This window comes from Rhinichthys klamathensis, unplaced genomic scaffold (genome assembly GCF_029890125.1).
Source record: "Rhinichthys klamathensis goyatoka isolate OS25496 unplaced genomic scaffold, OSU_Roscu_1.1 h1tg000391l_1, whole genome shotgun sequence".
NCBI classification, from domain to species: domain Eukaryota; kingdom Metazoa; phylum Chordata; class Actinopteri; order Cypriniformes; family Leuciscidae; genus Rhinichthys; species Rhinichthys klamathensis.
This window is the reverse complement of record NW_026606894.1, coordinates 1,858,311-1,870,515: the sequence shown is the minus strand read 5'-3', so window position 1 is coordinate 1,870,515 and position 12,205 is coordinate 1,858,311. Positions and strand designations below refer to the sequence as shown.

General features: G+C 38.5%; 1 protein-coding gene across 1 annotated transcript in view; it reads right to left on the bottom strand.

Annotated features, from left to right (window-relative positions):
* Nucleotides 1-10,250: 10,250 nt before the first annotated feature.
* Nucleotides 10,251-12,205, bottom strand: part of clmpb (CXADR like membrane protein b) — a 111,846-nt gene continuing 109,891 nt past the window's right edge. The window contains exon 7 of the mRNA XM_056234228.1: nucleotides 10,251-11,077. Coding sequence (XP_056090203.1) covers nucleotides 10,738-11,077 — 340 coding nt within the window. The 3' untranslated portion in view covers nucleotides 10,251-10,737. The remainder of the gene's footprint in view (nucleotides 11,078-12,205) is intronic.

The window sequence follows — 12,205 nt, the reverse complement described above, 5'->3', positions numbered from 1 at the left end:
GTCGTTCCGTGCCAGTCTCTCGTTAAAGTCCTTAGTTCAGGGATGAAGTGAGCAGAAAACAGGGTCAGTTTCGGGTAGTGCAGCTGTCATTCAGACCTGTGGAGTCGAGCTCGCGCTGCACAGAGGAAACAACATTTTCCGTGCATGGCGGGACAGTAAGTGATGAAACGGAGGTGTGATGCTTGACTTTTTCCTCAGGTTTTCCTCGATGTTAATAGGAGAGCACTCTATCCATCTGCCGCTCTCGCTCTCGCTCTCGGGATTACCGGGAAAATTAAAGGAGAGTGTCATGCGCTGCCCTCACCGAGGCGCATGCGCGTCAGCATCAGGTGCAGCGAACTTCAAGGCTGTGAAATCAAAGTCCATTTGTCTAGAAACTGTATTGTATTAGTTGGAATGTTGTTGGATGACACAAAAACACTAATGCTGTTTCTGGGTAAATCCGTTGCCGTAAAAGTAAGTGTATAAAAAAAAAAAAAAAAAACTTCTGCATGTTAAAATATATATATATATATTTTTTAAATAGCCTAGTTTACGTAATCAAAATGAGGTGAAAGCAGGCCTGGAAATTTGCTGGGATGATAAGAGACTTTAATTTATTGGAAAATTAATTAAACAAAGACGCTTCTTTTTTCAGTATATTTTGTTTCCTAATTTCGTGCCTTGCTTTTTATTTATTTATTTCGACTTTGAAACGTATTATTTAGTTATTTACACTTTTGCATTATACATGTATATTTTTTATACAAAACAATAAGAAGAAAAAGAAAAGAAATGAAATGAAATCTTGCACAATTAATAAAAAAAAAAAAAATAACTTTAAGGTATGCATATATCCTAGTGTACAATATAAAAGAATAAAATATTCAGTAGTCTTCCTGCATATATGCAGATATTTGTCAAATATTTTCTAGAATCCTAATTAAAGTGTTTAAGTAATTTCTACATTAGGCATTGCATTTATTCCCATGCACCAACAATTGAGAATAGCCTAATTTGTCCAAATGTAAGTTTTTTTTTAAACATTAGGAGCATGAGTTGTCATTTGACACGAAAACCATGCAAAAGGAAGTCATAGCCTGTAAATCTTTTTTTATGACACGTTTTGCACATTTTCTGTGTAGGACAGGGAACCTATACCAAAAAGCAAGATTGGAAGTCTTTTAACCTTTATTATTGCAGGTTGTCAAAGGAAAAAACAAACCCCATGAACTTAATGATATTTGATTCATGAATCTTTTTTCTACAAAAAAAAAAAAAAATACTTGAATATACTTTGTAAAAATAAATATAAGGTGTGTACACTCACTTTTTACTTATAAACAAAATACTTTTTATATGATGGTTGTGCCGCTTGACACATTTAGATATAACATAGTAATCAAGATATTGTAGAAACTTGATTTTTGCAAAGTTTTCTTTAATGCAGATTTCCTTCCACATCCTTTCTTCTCCCATCAGTCGCTAACCTCAAAAAGTATAATTAGGGTGACAATTTCAATGTACTTTCCACAAATGGGCCACAGGTCTCTAGTGACAGCTCACTCTGAGCCATTAATCTTTAGAAACATAAGACTTAAAAGAAGCCGACCCAATGAGCAACTGTATTTCCCTCACCTGACAGAGTTGCATTCATTACACTCGAGAAGCCACAAATGCACGCAGAACGTTGTCTCCGAGCTTTGTTGGTGTGTGGGTTTTTAAAAGGAAGATCATGCAGAAAGGCTGTTAAATATAACATCCCATTAACTTCTCCATTTGACTTTATAGCTGTTGCATAATTAGGCGGCTCTACAGACGGTGAAATGTGTTTTAATTTGGGTCACAAAATGTGATCTTCATCATCCGAAGTGTCACAAGAGACCAGAGAAATGAGATTGGAAGAGGGAAGTGTGCAAAAATACATACAGGCTTTGTGAATATGAATGACAAACAGAAAGGAGAAAAATACAGTGTATATATATATTGGTTTCAATGTAATGTTTCATGGTTTACATGAGAATTTCTTAGTCAGTTGGATGTTTGTGTTTTTTCGTTGTGATGAACTGAAAGGAGCTTTGCTGTTTCTTTACTTGTGTATATGTTATATATGTTCTTTAAGAATATATCTGTTTGTCATTCATATTCACATAGTTTGTGTGTATTTCTGTGTGTATTATAAATTATTTGAGATGCAGTTAGGCGAGTCAGCCTCCACAATAGATACACAATGGTTTATTAATTATCTTAAATATCTGTTGGTTGGTTTATTGTTTGGCATTTTGGTTAAAAAAGAAGAAGATTTTTGTCAAAATGGGCATGAGGCTATCTCACACTTTGACATTTCAAACACTAGAGAGCAGAGTTTTACAACAAATGTACCAACTGAGCTAGGCTATATAGTGACCAAAGGTCATTATCCATGAGAAGAGTATATATCTATATCCATAAAACAGCATAGGTGAAAAGTACCGAGATGAACTACTTCCGCAGAGATATTGAAGTGTTCATCTGATGGACACTTTAATATCCCATGAGGCCACAGGAGAATTGTGAATCCCAGTCAAGCGACTCTACTGATGCCGTAAATCACATGACAATGACAACATGACCAGATTTCATTACACATATTCATACTATATAGATTGTACTTTATTATCACATACAGTAGTGGCCAAAAGTGATGTCAGGAGAGGATATTTGACCCTCAGATTTGATTGAACCATCAAAATATGAGGAAAATATAGGATAGTTTTTAAATATTTTAAATATGAGGAAAGAACAAAACTAAACGTGGATAAGGTATTTATTCTGACAAAATTATTTGGCAAAAAAAGCCATTTTGTTGGTTCTCTCATGTTTTTGCATGTGTTCGTAATTTCTTTGTGTGATTGCATGGCCAAAAATGATATCCGCACAATTTGGCATTATGAAAAATGAAATATGCTTACAAAAATATTTAACAGATCCTTAATAATATTTCAATAAAGGGGGAAGATTTGCATATAGGCTGGACATCACTTTTGGCCACTACTGTATACATTAACAAGCAAATCAAGGCCTTTGGCTGATGATTTAAAAAGTTCCACATCAAAAAATGGTGTGCAGGAAAAGTCACAACAATAATGCAAATGTCATCTTCATTTAAATGATAATTTGCTGGATCAAGGATGCATGAAAATGGAGTGTGGGAACATTTTCAGTCTAATGACATCAACTGTTTCACTCATTTCACTTTGTCTACATAATAGCTCACATCAAATTATAATATTTTTGAATAATATTTGAATTATGCCTCTTTTGTTTCCAGCATCATTTCCACATGATTGCTCATGATAAAGGTTAATTCCATCACACATATCCTCTCTCTCTCTTCATACTTGTTTACACAAATGCATGTTGTTTGGACTAATCAAATAACAGGCTGCCAAATAGCTTGTCATTGAATATTTTATTTGCAAATGAAGTATTAATAACTCAGAGTCCGTAAAAATATACATTATTTTACTTGTAGAGGGACATATTTACAAGAATGGATCTTCTTCAAAATGAACAAACTGGTTTACAAAACTCAAAAGGTGTGCAACCACAAAGAGAAAGAAAGATCATGAGCATTTTCCCTTCATTCTCAGCAGACAGGGACTCTAGGGCAAATACAGGCCCAAGCTCCCACATGTACAACGATAAAATTATAACAAAAAACACTCAAGATAACAAAGAAAAGGACAGTAGGTGTTAAAAAAAGCAAAGTGAACAAAAAAGAAAGGAAGGAAGGAAGAAGACAAACTCACAGAGAAGATGTTGGTCATATTTACACTTACATATTCAGCCGAATACAGGTATGAACACAGAAGCAAAGCATTCCCAATATCTGACCTGTAGGCCATAACATGCAATCCCTTTGCTTTTCCAATGGAAAAGTATTCCCTTTTTACACCCCTCATAGTAACACATACTGCTACAGTTTCTAAGAGGAGTCGAAGGAGCCTTTTTTAGACATCCAACATTATTTTAATAACAACCATGTTGGGTAACATTGATCAGGCTACATAGATAGTCAAGTACGTCTTTTAAATAAGAGTGTTATGTCAAAAAAATACCTCACAGGTGGACCTCAACAGTTTTCCTGGCCTGAGCTCCCGTTCAAAACTGAATGCCCTCATGCAATGTGAGCAACACTTTAGAATGCATTGGCGGCTCTGAGATGGTTTCTAAATACCACATTTAGCATTGTTGAAATAAAAGCCACTAAAGATTAATTGTCTGAGGAAATGGACCGGTTCTTCTTGTTGGGAGGAGAGGAGGCCCTCGGGATGGCCCATAAAGGAATAAAAATAACCTTAAGTGCCAAAACATAGGAACGGAACTGCTGGAAGGCAGCTTTCCATCAGGCTTGGCTAGTTTTGGTGCTGTAAAAAAAAAAAGGACCAAAAGGAACATAAAACAATGGCTCTGTTCCAAAATCTAGAGAGCTGCCCATGTAGGCAGCATTTTAAAGCATTTAAGGCTGTTCCAAAGGTTCTGAGATACCCTTTTTTGGACCAATTCTAAGGCAACATCACCTGAATCCTTATAATGCATTTCAATAAGAAATATATTGATTGATAACTGAAACCTAACTTCTAACTGAGCTTCAGTTTCAGCTAGGATGCTGCTCTAAAGGCCCATTACCTATGTAGGCAGTAGACAGCAAGGCAGCATTTTATGTGTACTTATATTGCAATCACCTTGATGCATTGCAAGAACCAGAGTGAAAAATTCCATCCAAGATGGCAGATAAAGAGTGGAAAATGCCTATAAGTAATTCATTTAATACCAAAATGTATCGATAAAAAGTTCTAATTAAAAACTATTTGTGTGTGCTGTATATTTTTACACCGTAGAGTATTGTGTTTTTAGCTTAGCAAAATGCTAACGCCAAACTCTATTGAAATCAAAACATTGTAAATGACTTGTTTCCTCTCTAGACTGTTCCACATGAGTCTTGTGAGGTTGCATTTTAATAAAGTGCAACAGTTGGGTTCTGGAAGTAAAAATCCCATTCATTTTCTCCAAAGGGAAATTTAAATGTAATGATATTTTGTTATTTTTTTTAATAACCAAGGGATAGTTCACCCAAAAATTCTAATTACCAAATAATCATTTACTCACTTTCATGTTGTTCCAAACCTTTATGACTTTCTGTGAGAAATGGCTGTGTTTTTTTATTTTATCAATACAATTGAAGTCAACGGGAACCAAGGCATTTGGTTTCCGACATGAATCAAAATATTTTCATTTATGTCCCACACAAGAAAGAAAGTCATACAGTTTGGAACGATGTGCTGATAAGTAAATGACAGATTATTCTTTTGTGGGTGATCTATACCTTTAACAAGGGAATTTGAGTTGAAAAACTACATTACCCATGATTCTGTAAAGAAAGCTCCACCGGTCAGAGAATCGCTACAAGAAAATTGCACCAGACAAAAGGTGTGTTCGACTTGAAGCGGCCGATTATACAGACCGATTGGCGAGCAGGACGAGGCCGAGGGCCATGAGAGAACGGCGCGAGGCCGGTGGTGTGATTGATAATGAGCGACACCTGTGCGACGAACCGGTCTCGTATCTCTGGAGGAGCGGAAGCATAAAGGAGGAGCGTCGACAGTGAAGATCGAGAGAGGCCGGGCCTGGATTTATGTTGTGTTTTGTTATATGTGACGGCAGTCGTCCATGAGGGGCTGCTGTCTTTTACTTTCGTTTTGTATTTGTTTATTTTATTATTAAATTGTGTGTTGAACGTTCGCCGGTTCCTGACTCCTTCTTCCCGTAACATCTAACTGCATTACAAACATCAATGTACAGCGAGAGCGATTCGAAAGCATACGGATCATTTTATTTTATCTTCATGCATTTTTATATCAACACTTGAATGTTAAAAAATGCAACATTTTTAACAAAAAGCTAAGAATATCGTGTTTTTTCAAAGACTACAACGTGCATAAGCAATGCTTTAATCGCTTGTTTCAGCTCCTTTTTTGCCTGTGTTTTAATCCGAAGGTTCTGTAGTTTTTCAGTATGCGTCATAGCGCCCCTACCGTATAACAGTGAAAACACGGAAAGCCATACAATTCTGTCAATGGCAGGGAAGCTGAAAGTGTGCGGGCACTGTTGCACTCTATTAAGATGATAACATTTGAGCCGGCTACCTATATAGGCAGTAGACAGCAAGGCAGCTCACTAGGATTTGGAACAGAGCAAATATTTTAGACAAGGAGAGTTACTGCCAACAAAAACCTCCATATTGTGAAGGCCCAAATTGGATGGGTTTCGTCTAGGCCTCTGTTTGAAGGTGGAGAGCCTCTGTAGGGTTTGGACCCACAGAACTCTGCATGTGTTTTCCTTCCAATTCCCATCATTCACTCCTCACACTGAATGACAGCCCATCCATCACACTTACTGACAACAGTTCATCCAACAACACCGCCTACACCGCCTTGTGGAGAATGTGGCTCTGGAGAGCACGTCTCGAGTGCGTGTCTATTTATGAGGTCGGGTTAGACTGTGTACACTTGGGAAGAAGTGTTTAGTTGTGTATCAAACACAATTGTTTGGGGAAGGTAACAGGAAGGCGGTGAATTGGCATAGGCAGCACTCGGCTACATTACAGACTCAAATGCAACTGCAACCCAATAAGAATGACGTAGGTTATTCTGCTTGGCACATACACTTGTGAAAATTAAAGTGGCCCAGGAACATTGACAAGGGCGTATGAGGACGGAGTGTTGGGTAATTGTGTTGTATGCTCGCTCACGTCTTATGGCTTTACCTGTCTTAGATATATTCTTAAAGTCCATCAATGGCAGATATACAAGTAGCCATTAAGAAGGAAATGATTTTAATTATTAAAGGGAGCTTAGCGGGTCAGGGGCTACAATGACCAATTATTACTCTCTGAAAATGCATAATACCTCATCTACATCTTTATTATGACCTATAACCCCAATCTTCAACCGATAACAAAGAATATTGTGTGCGTATATTTATCTGTATGTACAATATAAAACAGCATCATGACTACAGAGTGTACATTATTCGTGTGGCTGCGTTTGGACTGCCTCTTTGTGTCAGAATGCTCTTCCTCCACTGACTGGAGCCGTTTTACACATGGCTTCCTTTTTTTGTCTGGCACATTGCGAAGGACAAAAGCAATCTCAGGGGAAGAATTGTCTGTGAAGGCACACAAAACAGGCAACTTGTCCATTTCAAATTTCACAAATGCACCAAGCAAGGTCTTCCCAGGGGCTTAGACAACACCGCTAATGGAGAGGGGTTTGACAGCGCTCGGCGGAGGAAGCCGTGGGACGGCTGGCACAAAAAGGCAGCCATCTCGAGACAGCCTGTTGTTAGAGGGTCCTAGGAGATTCCTCGGACGGTACCGTGGTGCATACACGAACTAGAAGGAGAGTACCGCAAATGCGCACACACCATCACACGCACGAATTTCACACACACTCTGTACATAACTCCCTGTTCTGGCATTCCCTTTCATTTACTTGAAGTCCACAGTACTGTGAGATTATAGTAAAAAGTTACTTGTGCCTCATATGCTATTATATAGTACCACTGGGTATTCTAGAAAAGAAGGAATAAATAAATAAAAACCAAACCTATCTTTGATTTATACACATTCATAGTATTCGTGACAGATTTTGGTTTCAGTATCATTGGAAATACAGCTGTATCGAACATACAGCGGTTGGTATGTAATACAAACTGAAATTGTCCTTGAAGCGGTGAGGATGACATCTGAAACCAGACTGCAGACTTTCTGTCAAGTACGTACACTCCATGTATATACAGATGCAAAGATTCATATCAGTGTGTAACAGTGCAGTGTAGGTGACATAGTCACCATGCTTTTGCCAAGTAAGACATGTTCCTGGATCAACAGGAACCTAACCTAACCCTTACAATAATCCTTGAACAACTTTTCTGTCAACATTTTTGTCCTAACCATATCTCTACCCCTAAACCTACCCATAACTTATCTCTAAAATTAAATGGAAATGATAGGTGAATAACACTGATGTAGAAGCACCTAACCCTGGTTGTTAGCCTCAACTTGACAGACTATAAAATTGTCCCTCAAATCTGATTGATTGATTGATTGATTGATTGATTGATTGATTGATTGGAATGTTGGTCCAGGATCAACATCATGATTTTGCCAAGTAAGACGTGTTGCTGGATCAACATTTTTGTTGATCCTGGAACAACATTCCTGTCCAAAAACATAACCCTAACCCTACCCATAACTTCACCTATCATTTCCCTCTGATTGTAGGGATAAGAATGGTGTAGAAGCCCCTAACCCTTGTTGTAAGCCTAAACTTGACATAAACTGTAAACTTCCCCCAAATCTGATTGGCTGATTGGAATGTTGCTCCATCATCAACAAGGATGTTGATCCAGGAACATGTTCTACTTGGTGAAATCACGTACACCTAGTTGACACACAGAATCAATTGCACCCACGTTGTTTTAACACCCAATTCACGAAATCAAGTTATGCAAATCACATAAGTTGCCACAATTTGCACGCTGTAATTACGCAGATCAGTTCTGAATGGTAGGTTGGGAAGGATAAAGCAGACTACTGCAATCTGGCGTACCTAACTGGGAATGTACATACAGCAACTCTAGGCACCTGAAATGGTGATTAAAGTTCGCTCGACTGCATGACACTTTGGGTTAAAATGCTCTTTTCCGTCATTTAATCATCATTTGCAAGAAAATTTGCTTAGACCAAATCTCCTAAACATTTCTTTTACCGTCTACTTGCTGTAGGCAGTAATAGCAAAACTTTGTGGCAGGCAAACACAGTAGCATAGATTTTTGGTGAAAAGGTACAATAATCAGCCTAATTTACTTTTGGTTTTGGGTTTGCGGGGGGGAAAAAACGATTAACAACGACCATTTAAATACAGTTAAACTGGACAGCGGGTGTTTTTTGTGAAATATAGCACATTAAGGTATAGCGCACTCATTTAGGGAATTGACCCGAGTGTGTTCTGCATTTACTGACCCACTGAAGTCTCTCTATGCCACTACATCAATGACATGCTGTCATCCACTGGAATTTCCATCGAGGGGTCATGTTTTCCAATCACTTCAAGTATTCTTCTTGTTAGTAGATTGTTAAGGTATTAATAAAATTGCCTTTGAATTTGAAGTGTGGGCCACAGTCAATGTGTGCATTGCATTCTGGAAAGAAAATGAATGAGAACTTTGCAAATGAGATGGACAGTTCGTATTCCCAGAGCCACCCCCATCGCCATCGCCATCAACAGGAACTACAGGTTCTCGGGTAATATCCTCCATTTCCAGGGGCGGACTGGCCATCTGTGTGATCTGGAGAATCACAGAACGGCCGGTACTCCAGGACGGCCGGCGGGCCGGCCCACCACCCGCCACACACGCAGTCACAGACATACCAAGTCTCCCGGAAGTTCCGGGAGTCTCCCGCATATTAATAGCGGCTCCCTGATGCCCGCAAATTACTTAAAATCTCCCGGAATCTAGAGCGAGCAAGAGCGCGCATGCGTAGCGCGCGCACGGCAGAGAGAGGGAGCGAGCTAGAGACCTTGCGTGTGTGTGCTAGTGTGTGTGTGTGCCTCACGAAGCGCATACAAGGTCCCAACCAGTGCGGGCTGGCTTTTATCTTTACTACTCCCGAACCGAATTAATCAGAAATTTATTTGCAAGTTACTTGCTAGGGATGATGTTAGGAAGTGATATTCAGCTTGCTACATTTTTAATGATTACAGTAGTTAAAACAGCTAAACTTCAACATTTTAGCTGTAAAATGCAACATGCAGTAGCTAATATTAAGAAATATGTTGTGCTTTTACTTTTAAAAATGTTGGTAATGTTACAGTTAATGCTTACAAACTTTGAAGATTTTTAATACAGAAGTTACATTTGTAATGGTGTAGGGCCAGCCTATTTTCATTTAGATGTGGTATTATTATTTGTGCAGTAGCTAAGATTAATTACTGCATACATTAATTAAGATTATTAAGTAATAAATTCATTTTAAGACAGCATGGAATAGATTGTATAATATGCTGTTAGCTATAATTTGGATGGTAGTATCATGAGCCACAATTGAAGTCATGTGACACTCATGCCAGGCGGCAGGCGTTATTGTTGTCGAGTTTCCGCGCGCCGACTTCTTTGGGCCAAAGTCCAGGGCCGTTTTTTAGTCCCAGTCCGTCCCTGTCCATTTCTCTTCATGGGGGCAGTCGCTGGACCTTCCCCTCCCCATCGTGTTTCATCATCCCAGCCTGCCCTTGGTCCTTTGACCTCTCTGATTCAATAAATAAATAAACTGCACTTGGGGAAATCTTTCCACCCCACTGCCTTCAAGAGTTCAAAAAGGGAAACAAATAAAGTGAAAAAAGGGTCAGACTGCACCATGAGATCAAAAGAAGTAGAGAGAACCAAAGAATGAGAATAAAAAATTCTTGTTCTTCAGTTCCTGTCTTGTTTTCTTTTAATACTTCAGTAGGGGGGCAAGCACTTTGTATTTTCCCTTGTAAATATGCATTCAACTTTTTAGATTTGTGATATATGATTGAGTTTATTTTTACGTACATCCTTTAATTATGTTTTTATTTTATAGGGTTTTTTTCCAATCGTAGATGCAACTTTTGGAAGAGTCACTGTGTGTTGTCTTGTACAGAGGCCTGCATCAGGCTGCGTTTCCTTTACTCTCTACACTGTCTGAAAGGCCTTGCTTTGAGCAGGGACCATGACTCCCGCCGGGATGGCCATGCCCACCGGAGGATTCGGGGGTCTGAACTTTGGGGTGGCAGGGGGTTCTGGGGTTTTGGGCACGACCTGCGTGTAGGCCGGGGGAGACTGGGGGAAGCCGTGGGGCTGTCCGTTCTCCTTGAGAGCGGCGACAGCGGGTGGCCGTGGACGTTGGCTTCGGAGTGCGCTGTTGTGCACCATGGACTGTGTAGAGGAAGCACCGGAGCGGGAGCTTCCAGAGCGGGACGAGGACAGGGAGTTGGGCTTCACCAGCTTGGCTTTTGGAGCTTCTGCATCCTCTCTACAAAAGTAATGAAAAAATAGACATGGTTGGAGAAGTCAATATTAAAATAGAAAATAAAAAAATAAAGCTCAAGTATAACCATTGTAGGCTGTGCCTAAACGTGCTGCCATTTTATATAATTAAACATAATTACATAAACATAAAATTAATATATTCAAAAACAAATAAACAAACAAACAAAAGCTGGTCTTTATATAGGATTATTATTAGTGTTTTACATTTACATTTTATTTGACATTTTTGAATATTCACTTATATATTTTATCCTGATAGACAGAAAAGCTTCAAGCACTATTTACTCTATTTATATATTTATTATAAAATATTTTTAAATAAAGAAGAGAGTTCAATAGCATATTAGTTATTAGTTGTTGTTTTTTTATAATGGAATTGATAAAAGACATTTCAGGTGTATTGAATCAACTATACATTTGGTATCATGACAATCCTGGCAATTCATGTTTGTACAATGTTTGTAATGTACTTGCTACAAGGTACTGTAACCTCCAGTATTACAAAACTTAGGCCTGGTTTCACAGACAGGGCTTAGATTAAGACAGTATTAGGCCTTAAATTTAAGTAGCTTTTATAAACATACCTTTAAAAAATCTGGTGTGCGTCTTGAGACAAAGAAATGGCAGTGACATTTTTTTAAGATACTATATGCCAATGCAAGTTTCTTTCAGTTAAAACAGCTCGAACATTCATTTTAGTCTGGGACTAGCTTAAAGGTGCAGTGTGTGACTTTTAGCGGGATCTAGTGGTGAGGTTGCAAATTGTCACCAACAGAAGTTACGGTGGCCGACAGGAAAAGATGTAAGCAGTTAAGCAATGAGGTTTCTTTACAAAGATAAATTAAGAAATTATGTTTACTTTATTATTTAGTAAAACAATATGTTATTGCGAATATTATTGTTACTTGATCATCATTGTGCCAGTGTTTTATTCGCTGACTTTAGCTCGCTTCTTTGTACGAAGAACAACATAGTGACGAAACGCACTCTGTAGTAGTTTGTCCGTTTAGGGCCACTGTAGAAACATCTTGGAATTTCACTGTAAGGGGACCCGCGGTGTATATAGATAGAAATGGCTCATTCTAAGGTAATAAAAACATAACGGTTCATT